The sequence below is a fragment of the Castanea sativa genome, chromosome 5 (genome assembly GCF_040712315.1).
Source record: "Castanea sativa cultivar Marrone di Chiusa Pesio chromosome 5, ASM4071231v1".
Lineage (NCBI taxonomy): Eukaryota > Viridiplantae > Streptophyta > Magnoliopsida > Fagales > Fagaceae > Castanea > Castanea sativa.
Window position 1 is genome coordinate 13,834,760 of NC_134017.1, and position 19,607 is coordinate 13,854,366.

Here is a 19,607-nt window from a genome sequence, read left to right on the forward strand (position 1 = left end):
TGAGAATCCACTATTATCAAAATAAGTGGTTACAAGTATAAGAATCCAGTGCCTTATACCAACCTATAATTGAACCCTTACCTCAATACCCAATTGGACTTGTCTTGTAGTGACAATCTCTCCTTGTATTGCATGGCTCCCAGTACGTGACTAACCAAAAATGTGCGAATCCCAGTACGTGACTTGATCACCAACTTAAGAAGAATGTTAGGTGCAAAGTTCTTCTGTTCATTAACAGATGAAGATCACAAAGTTGCTTGATCACAAAACCTTATGGTGTACAAACACAGCAACTTCTTCAAGAACTAGGGCAAACTAGGTTTCCAGTTACACTTGAGTAATTATGCTCTTATGCAATTGTACTCTTGACTGCGTAACCTGATAAGACCCTTAAAATAATCCTTTTATATGTTTAGGGTTGTAAGAAAAGAAAACCCAAACACATACTCACAGATTGGATGAAAAGCAGTCCAGAAAAACTGAGTTTCATAAACCTCGATAGATTGCCATCTATCAAGATAGTTGTCAAGCCACGGGCTTCAATAACTTTTAAACCTCGATAGATACTAGTTGTCGAACTTTAAAGTCCAAACCATGTGACTTAGAATTACTCCTATGAACCTCGACTAAAGAACGAATGAAAAGAGACGGAAAACACATAGGAGCATCAGTCACGAGAGCATACAAAAAAGCACATCTCTTAATAGGAATGGTGTGTAAATGAGAGATAGGTCAAATCGAATGACAAGAAATCTGGAAAAACAAGTAATTGAGCTTAGCAAGCTCGTGGGAGGTGATACAAGGATCAATACCCCAACTAATGGAAGTACCGGTAAGGTATGACATAATGTCATCGAGATGAGGGGTCTCAGAATAAGGATACACAGGCTATCGTACCAAAGGTACCCTAAGAGCAGAGGCCACAACTAAAGGAGTAATGACATGCTCTTCACCCCTTATCCAACTCATCACATAGTGAGTGTCATGTCCCTGTCAAATTTTTTTTTTTTTTTTTAAAAAAAAAAAAAAAAAGGGAGAGGTCAAATTTTTGGCCCTCCCACGTGCCCCCCACCTAACCCCACTACCCATCACTCTCCACCACTCATTTTCTCTTATTTCTTCTCCCTTTTTGGCCGGCTCTCACCTTTCTTTCTCTCTTTCATTTTTCTTTCTTTTCTCTTCACTTAAACACACTCATTCCTCACCTCACCCGCCGGCCTCCTCTCCAAAACACACCATCTCACCATCATTTTTCCGGCAAGATCACCGGAAAAAGTCTTAGGAACCCATAAGCATCTTCATCATTTTATTTGAGGTAAAAAATTTCTAATCTTTTGGTGGGTTTTACACTTTTGCTTGAGGATATTTTTATCTAAGTTTTGATAATGATACCCATGTGATTTATGTGCATTGGAAGTGATATTTATGGGTTTTTATGTATGGGTTTTGTATTGGTGGAATTTTTGATGAGTGGGTATATATATTTTTTGTGCTAAAATGGCTATTCAAGGTTTATGTATGGTGGAAAAATTTAGGGGTTTTAAGATATAATGTATGATGGTTGGTAAATTTAATTTTACCATTGTCATTGGGTTTATTTGGAGTTAGTGAAATTCTAAATTTCTTGTCTTGGAGGATATGTTGATTTTTGCCTAAATGGGTCTCTTAATGATGTAGTGTAAATCTTATGAAAATTAGACATAATGTTGGAGATATTATGAAATGGGTTAACTTTATAAATTGGAGTTGATACCTTGTGAATAAATTTGTTGAGAAACCTTGTGAATGGCATATATTATTTTTGATGAGGTTAAATAGTAGGCTTGCCTAATTAAGTGTTTATTTGGCAAATCCTAAATTTTGGTTAGATACAATTTCAAGTTTTGTACTTATTGTGATAGGTTTACTTGATAATTGTTTAGGTTCTAGCTAATCTCCTTGGAGCTTGGAGAGTTAGGCTTTTGTGGTTGCGAGGTAAGTAGCTTCTTAATGGGATATTTTTGGAAAATTTTCATATTTCACAAACGATGTTTTTGGGTCAAACGCATTTTGGAAAATTATATATGAATATACGTTTTCTTTAAATTGTCGTGTTGTGACCCTATTACATATTATTATCTATAAAAATGCATCATATTTGGTATTGCATTTGGGGAAATGTATGAATTGTTGACATGGAAAAATGAGCATCTTTTATTTAATCTTTGATAAGGAAATTATGGATTCTATGGTATAATAGAAAATTTAAAGATGCTTATCTTGTCTTAGTATTTGAGAAATTGATAGAAAATCTTTGTGGCAAGAATGAAGTTGAAAACCTTACAAACTTTGTGGAAGTAGATTATTTAAGGTTTTTCTGAAACTACTTGGATATAAACTATGTGTTCAAAGTAATGTAACTTGTGAGCATTAAGTAGTTTTAACACCATGCCATGTGTGATTTTCCAGTGATCACCCGATTTGATTTTCGTAGTCTTTGTGACAACGGAATCAAATCTAGGTCAGTGCCCTTTCATTTTGGATGACGCGTTCTTCCCTACTATCCATGGGGGGAAGAGGTTCCTTAATTGTGTGTGGGTGAGGCTGCTGTCCATGGGGCCAAAAGACCACATGCAAAAGAGGTCCTATTTGACGCACTCTCTCTACTGCCCATGGGGGGAGAGAAAAACCTTGAGGGTATGGGTGAGGCTGCTATCCATGGGGCCAAGAGTCTGCATACCAAAGAGGACAATATTATGCCAATTGTGAATGGGTGGATCCCCTGAACGGTCTATGTGGTAGTGTGGTATATTATTGTGATAATTTGTCTTATATTAGATATTATGGCTTTGAAATTTATATTGTTAGTACTCACAGATTGTAGTATATTGTTTCAAGGTAGTTACTTAGAGAAATTTGGTATTTCATTATTTAACCATTCTTGTCATATTATTATTATTGAAGTTGGAACTTGCATTTCCCCTACCCCCATTAATTATGCTACTTACTGGGCCTAGTCTCATCCCATTATTTTTTATAAACTTTTCAGAGTAGGCAACAATATTTTGAGACAGCTTTTGGTGGCTAATAGTAGTTAGACTAACTACTGATGGAGGCTGAACTTTTGTAATGGAGTTTATTTGATGATGTACATTTTAGAATAGGCTTGACTCATTCTTTTGTATATTATAGTGGTTGTGACTATGTTTCCCACTGATGGGACAAGCTGTTGAAATGTAATTATTATTCAGACCTCTATTCTTTTGTGGCCGATGGTCTTTGTAATTAATGCTTAGAGCTCTGACTTACTTTGAGAGTATATTCAATGAAATTATTAAGATAATTCTTGATGTTGATACTTGATAGGATTTATGTGGATTGAATTGTCGAAAAGTAAAAATTTACAGGTACTTGAGATGTCTTTCTCACACTTTGAACCCTTTGGGGTTTGGGGCGTGACAGTGAGTGTTGGAATCATCAAAGTGGATAGAGAGGTTGGAATAGAAATCTCTTATCAAGGCAGCCAGAGGAGGGTACTCTGTATCCATAAGAGTCAACCAACCCCTACGCTCAAAGTTACTCTTAATCTCCCCATCAAGCTCATATGAAATCACCTTCCACTCAGCCCAAAAGACCTAAATATATTAAGCTTCTCATAGGTCTCTTGGTTTTTCTCAACCCTAAATCTCTCACTATCGAAAGCCGAGGTAGAAGGGGTGGTGGTGTTTTTCCTGTTGGCTCTAGTCTTCCTAACCATGGTGCTAAGGATTGGAAAGGAAAGATAAAAACAGAAACCAAAAAAAAAAAAAAACAAAGAAAACCCAAGGCCGACTGCATTAGAAAGGGTTAGATAAACCAAGTACAGAAAATAACAATCTATATGATTCATGACATGAATACAGATATGATGCATGTTCTAATGCATTGAATTTGTTCAATTCTATATTATAAACCAACGATTGACTTGGACATAGAGTTTTAGAACAAAAACCCCAAATTTCAAAAAACTCAATTTCAAAAATCCCAACAAATTGATCAATTTATCATTACACTAGTTAGATAACATCATATAATGACATAATCAATCAATAACACAAGTCAATCTCATCAATTTTAGTCCAACTGAACAAAATCCCCAATTTCTTAAACTTTCAAGCCCTAGAATTTCAAATTTTTTCCAAATCACAAAATGAAACAAATTGATGCATGGGAATCATGTTAATACCATCTAGAGACAAAAACCCAATGATCAAATGTAAAAGAAAACAACTCAAAAAACAAAAACCCCAAAAATTATGAGTCTGAAAATTTCAACTAAAATGCATGAAAAATGTGAATAAAATGAAGAAAAAAAAAAGGGTAAAAGAGACTTACAAGCACAAGAAGATAAAAACCCTTGAGAAATTTTAGGAAGAAAATGACAAATTTGGCTTGGATTGGATCGGTCGAAGAGGAACAATCAAAAGAGTGTTTGAAAAGTTTTAAAAAGAATGAAGAACACATGAGAAAACAGTTTTTAAAACACCTTTAGACCGAAATTTGATTGGTCGAAAATTAGATTCGATCGATCCAGCATCAATTGAGCCAGACAGATTGTAACAAAAGTTTTATCGCATTTTCAATCTGTCGAGCAACAAGTTTAATCAATCGAAAAAACTGGAAAACTCTGATTTTTGAAAAATAGAGCATTTTAATGCAGAAACTCCTCAAAGCACATTGTTTTATGGATGAAATGCATGAGTATAAGATGAATAGTTTTTCAAAAACGCTTGAATTCAACCCAAATCTCCCAAAAACAAGTTTTTCAACCAATTTGTTCTTAAAACACAACCATTAAACATATTTTGAATTAGAATCCGGGCACATATAATCTTGGATGACCATAACAACATCACACACAATATCATGTACTAAGTTTAGCAAGGAATAACTTGTGTAGTGTGTGCAACTAGCAAAAGCATGAGATACATGCGAGCTGATAAGTAGATAGTAATCAATCACATTTTCTATAGAATTCATCACATAAGTTTGAAAGTGACTATCACCTAAAGAGTTACATCATATAACTTCCACATCTCCTAGAAAACAAGCTTGCAATTATGGAAGTTTCTTGTATTGTCTCATAATGTACACACCAATTTTATTTCATTGACAAATAGATATTTAGGCCAAATATCATACACACCAAAAATGACAAACCCATTAAGGTCTATCATGTTCCTTATCCTTAGGAAGAGAAGGATTCTTAAGCTTAGACTCTTTAAGATCAACCCTAATCTTCCTAGGAGGTGTAACTTTTACTGGTTTGACAATCTCACTCACAGGGGGCTCAGATTAAGAAACAAAATTTGTGGAACGATTTTCAAACATCGAGTTGCTTTCTACAAAACCTAGACCAGTTTTGTCTAAAGGGGACTTCTGAACACTCAACATGTGATCAAGTTTAGAACTAGCAGATCTATTTGTTTGTTCTCTAGCAATAGATAATTCTAGTTCCAATTTCTTAATCTTATCAAGCAACATCTTCTTCTCAGTTTTCACTTTATCAATTAAAGTACTAGCATCAAGCAATTTTAAAAACATTTTTTTCTTATCAAGTACAAGTGAAGCAATTTTCTTTAAACCTAAATTAACATTCATTGCATTCTTTGCAGCAACTTTGCATTGCTTATTGTAAGCTTCTTGCAAATCATCACAATCAGAGAGTTCCCCATCAGAAGGGTTCTCTTCAGCAACAACAGTTTCATCAACTACCGTAGTAGCTGTGAAAGTATTGAAGTTTCCATTCTCATCACTACCAGACTCATGATCAGAAAATTCATCATCACTAAAGGTTACAGCCATAGCTTTACCCTTTGATCTGAAAAATGTAGGACATTCTGATTTCACATGACCGTACCCTTGACAACTAAAACATTGTTGTTCCAAAGAATTATTAGAGGTTTGACCTACTTTCTCTTTAGTTTTATTAGTATTATTCACTTTAGAGGGTTCATTCCTCTTAAAATTCCTAGGTTCAACATTGCTTTTACCTCTTCCCCTTCTGTTATTGTTCCTAAGAAAGTTTCTAAAGTTCTTGACAAGATATGCAATCTTTGTAGAAGAGAGTTCATCATCAAATCCATTCCCATCAACATCATCAACTGACTTAAGAGCCATTAATTTGGATTTGTTTGTTTTGGGTAGGTCAAGCTAATAGGACTGGAGAGGTCCTACAAACTCATCAATAGGGATGGAGTCCACATCCTTGCTCTCAATAATGACAGTCACTTTGGGTCTAAAATCCTCCGTCAAGGATCTAAAAATTTTCCTAACAATCTTAGGTTGATCATAAATTTCACCCAAATTATAAGCAGAAATAACAATATCATTAAGCTTAGCATAGAATTCATCAAAACTTTCATCATCAGACATCCTAATGCTTTCAAATTTAGTTGTTAACTACTGCAACTTATTGATCTTTACTGCCTTTGTGCCTTCATACACAGTTTGGAGAATATTCCATGCAGTGTGAGCAACCTCAATATTTGAGATTCTCTTGAATTCCTCTATAGAAACAATATTAAAAATAGTATTCATGGCTTTGCTATTAAAAGTGGCTGCTTCTTTCTAACAAGTTTGTCACTCACTTACAGGAGTAGTCGGTTTCTCTCATCCGTATTCAATGGAGTTCCAAACTCTCTCATCAATGGATTTCAAAAATGCTTTCATCCTTACTTTCCAGTAAGCATTGTTGTTCCAATCAAAGTGTGGTGGGATCACAAATGAGTGACCGTGTTTCATGACAGCAGGAGTCAAGGATCAACTCTTAGATCAAAAGATCTAAAAACTAGAGCTAACCCGCTCTGATACCACTTGTACGCTTTTAGACCCTTTTAAACAAGAGTTGTTTAACCTAGTCATTTAGCCAAGTGATTTCTTAGTTAAATTATTCAAATCTAGGTCAACACATTCAAATCATATCATGTAAAGCAATGCAGAAGAGTAAAAAAACACACAATATGATAACCCAGGAAAACCAAACCGGTAAAAAACCTAGGAAGGATTTAACCTAGCTATCCTCCAGGTAAAACAAATTCACTATGAAAGAATTGAAGTTTGTACAATAAAACTTAGACCACAAACATTCTATTGCTACCTCATGTAGAAAACTTACTACCATGACCACGTGATAGCTCCGAGTTCACGGACTACTTCTTTCTTTGATCCACAGCAACCACAAGTTCTCCTACTTGTGTTTTTCTTTAAGCTCTTGAAACAACAACCAAAGAGATCACCAAGTGCTTGACATCAATCTCGATCTTGATAATCCTAAGTATGTATGAAAGCAAACACCTTTAGATCTCACAGAAGATTCATACACACAACATATCAACAACTTCTAAATCGTGATTAGGGTTTTTCCTTTTATACTTGAAGCAAAATATAAAACCCTACACGTCATATGGACTCCGGTTGAGTTGGAAATTCTGTAGAAAAAAACAATCTACACGAGGTTTGATCAATCGAGTCTAATTTTCGATCAATCAAGCCTTGCAGATTTAGTCTAATAAATTTTTCTATCACTCGATTCTAACTTTACACATAAAAACACTTTGAGCAACCTAAATCTAGACTCTAAGTTTTGATCATGGTTTGCCAACATATTACACATTGAAATTCTAATACATTAGTCCCTAAGGTCTTAGAACCTAACAAAGTCATCAAAGGTGCTGAATCTAAACCTTGAAGGGTGGTCTTGGAGTCATAGTCTAGAGGTCTATGTGATTCAAAGCTTCAATGAGATTTTGAAGTGCATGGATTGGAGGTTAACGTTTGGAACAGATCTCTATCTGAGAAGTTGGCACAATTCAGAGCTAAGTTTGTTAACTTTAGTTAGATTTACTACAAATAGGATATTTTGATTGTAAATTTCCATCTGATTGTAAGTACGGAAAGAAGACAAAGCCATTTAAGTATTTGAAATATTTTGTCTCTTGGGATGGAAGATTCCACAACGTGAATTTTAACTTGAGTAGCATTTTGACTACAAACTTGGTTGTAACTAATGACTACAACTCCACTAAATTTCATTAAATTGGATGTGAATTTTGAAAAATCCACTATTAGATTACATTTTCTTCTTATATCCTCCATGCTTGTAAAATTTCTCGAAGATCAAAGATTAATAGTTTTGTTATCAATCAAATGTTTAAATTTCAAGTTTTTATAACCTAAAATTATGCATAAAAAATAAGTCTATGGATTGAATAGTAAATATTTGATTGACACGAAATTTCACATGTATGTTGAAGACATAAAGAACATGCAATCCAATAGTTAGATTTTCAAAATATGAAAAAATGTTAATTATTTTAGAGAGAATTGTAGCCATTAGCTATAACTAAGTTTATAGTCAAAATTGTGTTCTTATGTTTTCCCAAGTGGTCTAGAGCACAATATAAGGTCAATTTTTTGGTGTTTATTATATTTTTTATTTTCTAAATTCTGATCTATTTAAGAAAATATTTGTGATGATTTGTTTTCCTTCTTCTTATTTTTAGCCCAATTTTTTCTTAACACGAATTAGGATTTATCTACATTTTTTGTGTTCTTTTAAGATTTCTTAAAGGTTTTTCTAATTTAGTAAAATTTTAGAGAGTTTTCTTTTTTATTTTTACCTTATTGATTCAAGTTGTGTCTTTTTATTAGATTATTTAGACCCCTGAACACTCAAATTTTTTAACCTAATTAAATATCAAGTTATTACTTAGTTCATTTAAATAGATCTAGGTTAAACACAAATAATCATATCACTTAATGCGGAAAAGTAAAGAAGACAAGCGATATGATGACCTAGGAAAACCAATGAAACTGTCCAGTTTCAAGGTGATAAATCTGGGGAGGATTTAACCTAAACTATCTTCAAGGCAACAACTTCACTAAATAGAATGAAAGTTTTACAATAGATTTTTCCCTAAATCTAAAACTACAAATTGTAATACTTACTCACGTGACCACATGCATCTCCGAATCCACAAACTCTTCTATCTGAATTTGTCGCACACAAACACCTCCATTTGTGACTCGGAGATCCCACTCAAAGCTTTAGATCATCAGCAGTTGTTGATCTTTTGTATGAAGCAACTTATCTCCACCGGTTCTTGTATATGGATCTTCTATTCAATAGATGCTTGCTTTGTTAGAAGGTTACAAAACCTCACAAATCTCATAGGAGTAACTCACAAGACTTCCTAGAACTTCTGAAATGTAATTTAGGGTTTTCCTTTAATACCTAGAAATGTTGGACACAAAACCTAAACATTTTACAAGCTATCGAGTCTAATTTAAATTCTACAAAAATTAAAGTTCAATTAGTCTATCCCAAAATCCAAAGGTGTATCTTAACTTGAAAGGTTCATAAGACCATAGTCTAATTGCTATTATAAGCTTAAATCAAAAGTCTTCTTGGAAAAGAGAACCTTGGGCTTAAGATAATAAGTATGCTATGGACTTAGCATCCAACATCCCATAAGTCAACATGAAATTCTCTAATCTTGGGTCTCTTTGTTGTACGCCTAGGCCCAAAATGATGAGAGATTTATGGACTTTGAAGGAAAGGCTACAATATATTCTAGCTAGAAGGCTACTTCAAAAAGATGATGATTACATTGTAGGCTACTTCAAAAAAGAAGATCTCAAAGGTGATGAACACATTGTAGGCCCATATTTGAGATGAAGGGTTGAAAATCTCTAAGTACATTCTAATGAAAGCCCATGAGAGTAACATGAGAGCATTATTGTGAATGGACTAAGGGCCAAATAAAACATGGGGCAAGGTTAATAAGAGGAAAGGGGATGATTTTGTAATTGGGCCTTCACTAAAATGGACTTAAAGACTTTCCAAGAACATCAAAGAACCTTTTTAATGGGGGCATCTACTTACTAAAATTCATTTGAAACTTCCCAGTTTTCCACGTGCCATGATGTCTGATAACTTAACTCAAGAAGATATCAATTGAATGATGACTAAAGGGAAAGTCCGCCTTCTCCTACCAAAATTCCTGCCACAATTGAGAAGTGCTCTTGGACCATGGACTTTTAAGAGGGCCCATGTCAACAATTTCTCTGAATCAAGAAACGCAAGATCGTGGGAGGATCACAATTGGCCAGAATGGACCTCGGCGGCAGAGTTGCCCCAGCTTGCTTTATGCTTGAATGCGACACGGACCCTCCTTCCGATGATGATCAATACCTTGTGTTGACCCAAGATGAGGAGGGGGGAGAAGATGATGAAGTGATTAGCTATTGGAGTGAAGATGATGGTGACTGGTTTTTTAATAACGAAAGTGAACTTCCGTATGACATAACCAAAGCTATACATGTGTGTGGGCCTTTGAAAGATGAAGATTGGTCTGATGAGCTAAATACTTTATTCAAGGAGGACAAGAAGGAAAGTGATGCGCCTTAAAGGAAAGTTTCATCGTGTCTGCCACGGGCACCTCAATAATTGGACATGGGTTGGGTTTTCTAAGAATGGGGAAAATAAATTTTGTAATGTAAGTGCCAATGTACTTTTCAACATTTTCAATAAGATGAATTTTGATTTAGCTTATTTTGATGTGTCCCATAATATTGAAATTCTACACTTAAATGATTCTAATGAATTTGAAAATGAAATTAATAAACATTTGGAAAAGAAAATTGAACCTATAGAACCAACTTTTGAAACTATTAATTTGGGCAATGATGAGAATCCACACTTAATTAAAATTGGCTCAACCCTAAATGAAAAAAAATAAGGAAAGATCTCAAAGTGATTCTCATAGAATTCCAAGAAGTGTTTGCATGGTCCTATGAAGATATGCCTAGTATCAAAGAGCTTCCCCATATAGATGTCATAGTGGATAATAAGGTCGGTAATGCCTTGATGTCTTTCATAGATGGTTTCTCAAGATACAACAAAATCAAGATGGCTCCTAAGGATATGACTAAGACTACTTTTACCATAGAATGGGGAATCTATTGTCACACGATGATGCTGTTTGGGCTCAAAGTGCAGGAGCAACCTATCAAAAGATGGCCACAGCCTTATTACATGACATGATGCATAATGAAGTTGAAGTATATGTTGACAACATGATTGTGAAATCCTAGGATAGATGGGTCACATCACTAATTTAAGAAAGTTCTTTGAAAGGATTAAAGAGTATAGATTGAGGTTGAACCCCCAAAAGTGTACCTTTAGAATAACACCTGGGACATTGTTAGGCTTTTGGTAAGTGATAAAAGGATAGAAGTTGACCTCTTGAAAATCAAGGTCACATTGGATATGCCTCCACCTAAGAGTGAGAAAGAAATAATGGGATTCTTGGGTTGACTATAGTATATTAGTCGGTTCATTGCCAAACTCACCTCCACTTGTGAGCCTATCTTCAAGATTTTGAGAAAGAACGAACCCCATGCATAGAACGATGAATGTCAGAAAGCCTTTGAACTTACCAAGGAATACCTCCTCCATCCACCCATCCTAGTACCCCTAAGGCAGGGAAAGTCATTACTGTTATACCTGTCTATCATAGGAAATGTGGTCGGAAGGAGATTGAAGGCATGACTAGAGAGCACATAGAAGGTTTTCTTGGACTTAGGTTCCATTGAGAAGATGACATAGTTGGAAGAAGAAGAGAGTTTTGGGATAAGAAGTGTGAAAAAGGAGAATTAGATTGTGAGAAGAAATGAGAGAGGTAGGGAGTTTTTGTAGAGAGAAAAATGGAAGTTAGAGAGTTAGAGAGAATGTAAAAAGAAGAGGAAGATGAAGAGAAATAAGAAGAAGAAGAGAAGAAACGGTTGGTAACTGTTAAGGAAATTTGAAGAGGCGGGAATGTACTAGTGGCTAAACTACATGTAGTTGAGGCCCCACTAAACTTCGTGTAGTTTAGTAAAAAAAAATTAAAGAATATCCCTAGTGACTTCTCGAAAGGTAGGAAGTGTAAAGGAAAATTCAAGAATACATAAAAATGACAGAAATACTCTTAGTCGGGTAAAAGACATAAAGGCCCTCAAAGGATCCCCTAGTAGATTGAAAGCATCAAAACATCCCTTAATGGATCATAAGTCACCAAGTAAACTCCTCCGTGAGTTTAGATCATCAACCAAATTCCTAGTAAAGTACAGTATCACGGAAGGGCCCCCATATAGGTCCAAGACACAAAGGCAACCCTCTCATGAGTTGTGAAGAAGATATCCTCTAAGGAGTTGATAAAACCCTTCGTGGGTGAAATCAACACAAGTTCCCTAGTGAGCCATGAAGGAGAAGAAGAAATTTCCCCAATGGGCTACACGTTACCAAAGTTTTCCTTGCCACCAAACTTCATAGCAAGTTATCTTCCTTAGTGAACTACATTCCCATAAGACTCCCTCGAGAGTCATCAACACACTCCATAGGGGATCATACTCCCCGATGAGTCATTCATCATCCCTAGTGGATCTTTCACCCAAGACTCCATCTTGAGTCGGAACACCAAGGTCACTCGTGCACATATCCCATGGGAATTGAATATGCAAGCATAGGCCACAGACCAGTCAAGCAAGTCAAAATACAAAATTTGTGCACATATCCTCCAGGAATTGAACATGCAAGCACATCATATAGAACTTGTGCACATATCCAGAGGGATATGTGCACATCATATAGAACTTGTTTTGTTAATGGTTGCGGCCGTTGGCCTTGTTTGTTTTCTTTTTAGTGACTTTAGGACAGTTAGTCACTCGCCTTTTGCTTGCAATTAAAAAACAGGTTTTGGGATAGCGAAACTGTTTTTGCTCATTTCCCAAGCAACAAAGGTGGGAATTCGGACATATAATTCCCACGTGACTCTACAAAGTTGCACCCCATCCCATGTATGCGTGTTGTGTGCCATGTGCGTGGGTTGGGCCTAAGCTGTACGTCGAAACAAAATTTTTTGTCTCTTATTCTTTTGATTTTGTTAGCGAAGTTCACCAATCAAAAGAGGGGCATCTATAGACACCGCATTTTGTACCTCTTATAACTCAGGCCCTTGTTCCCCAATGATGCTAAAATTCTAAGGCCTAAGGTTGGTTTAGGGCCCAATTAGATTACACGAGATATGTTAAAATGGAAAATATAAATTTTTATGAGCAAATAAATCTATTTTTGGAAAATTAAAGGCCAAGGAAAGGCTTACATATGTAGGCAATATCCTACATACGCATGTTTGATGCATGTGTACACAGGCACAGACCTACGCACGGAGCTAGGGTTCCGAAAACTATGAAAGACAAGTTTTCTACATTAATGTTGAGGTTTGGAATGAATCTCACATTGTCTGGGAGCCGTTCTAAACCCCTATTTTCTCATTATATAAAAGCATACATGGAACCTTTTCAAAACACACAAAAAATCCTAACAGAAAACCTAAGATTCACTAAAAATAGTGAATCAAAGAGAGAGTTTTTCACAAAAAATCCTCAAGTCAATTTTATTTTGATTGGGACCTTTTCTGGGCTTGATCCTCTGAGTTTTTAAGTTTACTAAAACTTTTTTATGATTGTGAATAGATTTGACTAAGGGGAATAGTCAAAATCAAGCTATATGTTCAAACCTCTTTTCTTCATTCTGCTTTTTATCTCATTTTAATCTTCTTGCTTTGCTTTGTTTGTGTTTAGAAATGTTTGTTTGGTTTAGGTTTTTGTTGTTTTTTTGTTTAAAAGCATGTTAGGTTGCTAGATTTTCTATTTTAAAATTCTACTCTACCTTATGTGTTTCTGAGTTTCTGGGTTAGGGTTCTTCAGGTATGTTTGCGTTCGCATGATTCTGTATGCGTAATCAAAGTCATAGTATGCATACGCATACAATTGGCCTGCGTACGCAAGCCTATGTATGCGCACGCATACTCGTACCCAAAAACCTTAGTTCAAGTTTTCTGCTTCTGTTTCTTTGTTTCTTTCATATCATGTGCCCCTATTTTGTTCCTTTTATGGTTTTTAAGTCTTTGTTCCTTTTATTAATTGTTTGTTTGTCTTTAACATGCTAGATTAGGGTTTTCTTTTCTTTTCTTGCTTTAATACCATGAGCATGCATTCACATGTTCATTCATTGATGCATAGGTGCTGAGGTGCAGTAAGGTAAGTAAGGTAAGCCATGCATTCACATAAACATGCATTTGTTTGTTATAAGATCTTTATCTTCCTTTGATGAACTTTTATATGCCATGCTTTGAATGATAATATAATTTGTTTGCTGCCCTTGTTTTTGCTTTGATATATACATGTTCCTGCCTTGGATGTAATGTGATGATATGTGTGGTAGATGTATGCTAGGTTTGATATATTTGTCATGATAGATGTATAATAAGGTTTGGGATAAAATGCCATGTTGATTGTTAGATGCATGTTAATGTATGTGTGAGTTAGAATGTAATGTTAAATGTAACTTTAATGAGTCTAAGATGTAAGACACAATGAACAGAAGCAGACCCACAGGTCGGGTAGTTTTGGATGCCTAACACCTTCCCAAAATCGTACCTAAACTCCGAACCCATACTTTGGTAGTAAGATCAAGTCGTTTCACGTAAGGATGCTATATACATGGTTCCTAGACCATAAAACTAGGTGACGACTCCTTTTTCTTCGCCCTGATCCACTCAGCCGAGGCGTACTCCCTAAAAGCAGACCCACGTGCGCTAGCGCCCAAAGAAGAAACATAACAGAAACACAAAGCTAAGGGTAGGTTGCATTAGAGAGATAAACATGATGTGTATATATATGTGTGTGTGTGTGTGTGTGTGTGTGTGTGTGTGTGTGTGTGTGTGTGTGTGTGCGCAATCTTCAAAATTTATATAATGCATGATGCATTGACTCAAATGATGCATGAACTAATGAATTGAGGTGTTCAAATTCTCACAATTCTTAAAAAATGCCCTAGAAAATCAAGTTTTATGAAAAATCCACAGTTTATGAAGAACATAAACCCTAATTTTTCAAAGACACCCAAATTGAGAAATTGATAATCACAACAAGTGTAAAACATATTATAATCAAACAATTAATCAATAACAAGGATTAATTTTACTCAATATAGCCCAATTTTATAAAAACCCCAATTTCCTCAAGAACACATGAACCCTAATTTCAAAACTTTTCAAGAACCATGAAATTTTTTAAATTAAAGTATAAGAATCATCTTTAGAGAATGCATACACAAAAACCCATTGATCAATTTAAAACAAAACACTCAAAAACATCAAAAACACAAAATTTTCTTAAGTTCAAAATTTTTAGAAATTTGAATGATTTATGCATGAGATGTACGTAATTTGATAAAAAAGAAAGGGTAAAAGAGTCATACCAAATGTGTAGAAGAAAACCTTTGAAGCTTTGTCTTGAAAAAGACAAAAAAATTTTGAGCTTGAAGAGGAATCGGGAGGAGTTGAAGAGAAAGAGAGCATAGGACAAAAACTGATCTGTCAATCCTTAAGAATTCAAAATTTTTGAATTTTGATCAGTTGAGAGGAATTGAGCAGTGATCAAAGAAAATTTTTGATTGATTGAGAAGCAATTGAGCAAGAATCGAACCAAATAGAGATTTTTGGCCTAAAAACTGGACTTTTTCGATTGGTCGAGGACAACTTTAGTTGATTGAGCTAGTGAAAAAAAAAATTAAAATTTTGAAAATCTTGGAAATTTTGCAGCAAATCAATTAAAAACCAGTTTTTATGATATGAAATGCACATGAACACTTCTAGAAGATTTCAAAAACATTTTTCTCTTAAATTTTCAAACTTTTCACAAAATAGAAGTAAAAATCACTTTATTTAAAACTTCTAAAACACTTTTCTTCAAATTCAACTCAAACCAAAGAAAATTTATCAAACATCATTTCATGAGTAATCAAAAATTGGTCAAATCAGTTAACACACAGTCATATGTACAGAATTTAGCATTGATTTGCATGTAGTGTGTGTAACTAGTAAGTGCACAAAGCACAGAAAATGTGATATGTATATAATAATCAAACAAATTTTCTACATCATCTATCACATTGGTTTGAAAATGACTATCACCTAAAGAGTTATATCATATAACTCTCATATCTCCATTAACATCATCTACAAATTTCAAGGTCATATATTTGGACTTGTTAGTCTTGGGTAGGTCAAACTCATAAGATTGAACGGATCCTACGAGTTCATCTACAAAAATAGTGTCCACATCCTTGCTCTCAGTTATGGCTGTGACTTTGGGTCTAAAGTCTTCAGTCAAGGATCTTAAGATTTTCCTAACTATCTTAGTTTCCTCATAAACTTCACCCAAATTGAAAGCAGAGTTTACTATGTCATTCAGTTTGACATAAAACTCATCAAATGTCTCATCATCTTCCATTTCAATGTTCTCAAACCTAGAAGTAAACTATTGCAATTTATTAATTTTTACAACTTTTGTACAATAATGTACAGTTTGTAAGATATTCCAAGTAGTATGTGCTATCTCTACATTAGAAATCCTTTTGAATTCTTCTATTGAAACAATATTGAACATTACATTTATAGCCCTACTATTAAAGCTAGCTGCTTCTTTTGTAGCATCAGTCCATTAAGCCACAAGAGTGGCAGGTCTTTCCCAACCAGTTTCCATGGACATCCAAACTCTCTCATCCAGAGATTTCAAGAAGACTTTTATCCTCGCCTTCTAGTAGGCGTAGTTATTCCCATTGAAGTGGGGAGGGATCACTAGAGAGAGGCCACATTCCATGATAGCAGGGGTTAAGGATCAACTCTATTTAAAACTACCTAATCAAGAGCTAACTCGCTCTGATACCACTTGTTGGATTATTTAAACCCTTGTACACTCAGATTTTTTAAAGTAATTAAATACCAAGTTCTTACTTAGTTCATTTATATAGATTTAGGTTAAACACAAATAATCATATCACTTGATGCAGAAAAGTAAAGAAGACAAGCAGTATAATGACCAAAGAAAACCAATGAAATCGTCCAGTTTCATGGTAAAAAACCTGAGGAGGATTAAACCTAAACTATCCTCAAGGCATTTAAAAGGCTACAAAACCTCACAAATCTCACAGAAGTAACTCACAAGACTTCCTAGAACTTCTGAAATGTAATTTAGGGTTTTCCTTTTATACTTAGTAGTGTTGGATACAAACCCTAAACGTATCGCGAGCTTTTAGGCCTAATTTAAATTCTGCAAAAATCGATGTTCAATTGGTTGAGCTTATCTCTTGATCAGTCAAGCCTTGCAATTTCTGAATTCTTCTTTCTACGGCTTGACTGTTCTTGAATTTTGATTTGAAACATCTTGAGCAATGTCTAATACTATTCTAAGACTTAAAAATCTAATCTAGACATCTTTTAGTACTCAGTTTGCCAACATACATAAAATTAGAACCTAAACATTTATTCCTAAATATTTTGAACCTAACACTTTTATTTTATGAGAGAATCAAAGTTTTTCTCAAAGTGAAATTTTGAGGTGATTTACTTTAAATAAAGTGAAATTTTACTGTGAAAATCAAGGTATGGAGGCTTCATAGAAAGAAGAAGAGAGAATTGGATTTAAGGAACTAGGACGGTTGACGCAAGAGGATGGGAAGTAGGGACAGAACCTCGAAGCAAAGTGTGTGTTGGGGGTGGGGTGGCAGTGGGAGAAGCATAATATACTTAAAAAGATGTTATCAGGCCAAAAATCTAATAAGTTATTGATGTAGGTAGGGTTAAAATCATTATATAATCTTATATTCTATAACAAAAAACTTTACGAGTTAAGCTTAAGTCGAGCCCGCTACTTCACTGTTATTGGAAGCAATCTTTCATATTTTTATTAAGGTCCCAATAAATGACTAACCTGTATTGTATATTGCTTTCGGAACCAACATCCACGCGCCAAAGGCGTTCTAGTGATCCATCTGTTGTCACATACGTCGAATTGGGCAATGGCCTTAACTCTATTGCGGATATAAACGGTGTCCCACGTTGCGTGTTTACAAGACACAGTTGTATATAATTTAGAGATGGTACATGTATCAGCTCCTTGACGAAACTAATGGATACATTCGTTATTTTGATGGTACCCCACATATTTGCTCCTAGATGAACATCAAATTCTGGTAACTTACTTTCTCCATCATAATTCCCATAAAAGAAAGTTGCTCGGATCAAATACTTGGTACCTTGCATAATCTTTATTCTGTAACAGTTTCGGATTCCTTCAGGAAAGCTTCTGAGACTCCATAATTGTAGTTGAAGATCACCTTTAAATTCAGTTGATATCTGTCTATTTATACCAGAGTCTATGAATCCCGCGTCAGAAATGTAACCTACGCCTGTTTTCCACTCTGTATAGCTCGAATTTTCTGGGAATCCACAATCTAGGCTTACGAAGTCTGACAGAAAAATAGCAATATCTTAGCCATAGCCATAACATAAACCAATAAAATTGCAAGATTTAGATTATCATACCTGATTGATCCTGAGCATGAACCAGAAGAATAAGAGCCAATCCACAAAGCAATTCAGCGATGAAATGTTTGAACCTCCCCATCACCATCTAAATTCCTTGTTAGCTATTCCAACAAAGCCATGTTTTCCGCCATCTTATACTCTATTCATAAGTTCCAGTCTTCCAGTCATTTGAGAGAACAGTAACACGGCTAGGTTAATGACAGCTCAATTAGTGTGAAAACACTAAAACTTGTTTAGACCCCCAAATTTAAAATTGCGGCTAGATTGCTTTTACTCTAACTTATCAAAGTGCTGAAAAAAAGTAAATGAGCACAATAAACCAGTAACACTACTCTAAGTCATATGTAACCACAATGAACAATAAAAGTAAAGCTTAAAGAGTAAGAAAGAGATATGTAAATATAGAATAACACTAAGACGTGTTATCGAAAAGGAAATCGAAGAACTCAGCGAAAAACTTCTCCGCAACCCTCGAAGTCGAAATTGATCTACCAGTAAATAAGTTGGAGTTCACGAATATCAAAAAGAACCTCCAAGCCTAATCTACCCAATGTACTTGAGCCCTCCAAGCTCCTACTACCAACGGACTTCTCGGAGTCTTATCTTCACTAGCTTTCCGGATTCCGTAATTTAGTCCAATTGCATCCATCACTCAATAGATCCTTCCAATCCTTCCCAAAGGCACCAAATGTCTCAACACTCAGAATAGGTGAGGTAAGTGTCTGAACTTAAAACCTCTCTAGGATGTAGAGATGAAGAGATAGGAGTAGAGAAAAGCCAAGAGAAAATATGTAGATTATTGTGTGTATAACAATCTCTAACTCTCAAGTATTTTTGCTAGAGTTTTCAATGAGGATATATATAGTGTGGGTAAAGAATTTGGTAAAACACTATTTCTTTTTGCCAAATAAAGAGTTTTGCGGGTACCTCGTGAGATGGTTTTTCTCGCAAAGTACTCGTGAATTTGACAATCTGGCATGACTCTTCAAATTCTAGTCATGTGCTTTACACGTGACCTTTTGTAAGTTGCTTTACTCTCAAGCTAGTTGCGAACTGCACTGATTCTTCTTTTGAAGCTTAATTCTTCACCAATCTCTCACACTCATCCCTAACAAATAAACCCACATAAATATAGGGAAATGATTAAAGAAA

The 19,607-nt window shown here is 35.0% G+C and overlaps 1 protein-coding gene and 1 long non-coding RNA gene across 2 annotated transcripts in view; one reads left to right on the forward strand and one right to left on the reverse strand.

The window, feature by feature from the left end:
• Positions 1-18,701, reverse strand: part of LOC142637436 (LRR receptor-like serine/threonine-protein kinase IOS1) — a 32,289-nt gene extending 13,588 nt beyond the window's left edge. The window contains exons 1-2 of the mRNA XM_075811712.1: positions 18,453-18,701; positions 17,839-18,376 (exon numbers count right to left, since the gene is read on the reverse strand). Of these exons, the coding sequence (XP_075667827.1) occupies positions 17,839-18,376; positions 18,453-18,540 (626 nt within the window). The 5' untranslated portion in view covers positions 18,541-18,701. The remainder of the gene's footprint in view (positions 1-17,838; positions 18,377-18,452) is intronic.
• Positions 1,083-3,337, forward strand: LOC142637437 (uncharacterized). The gene is made up of 3 exons (XR_012844639.1): positions 1,083-1,315; positions 1,923-1,974; positions 3,029-3,337. It is a non-coding gene; the product is annotated as an uncharacterized LOC142637437 (long non-coding RNA).
• Positions 18,702-19,607: the final 906 nt, after the last annotated feature.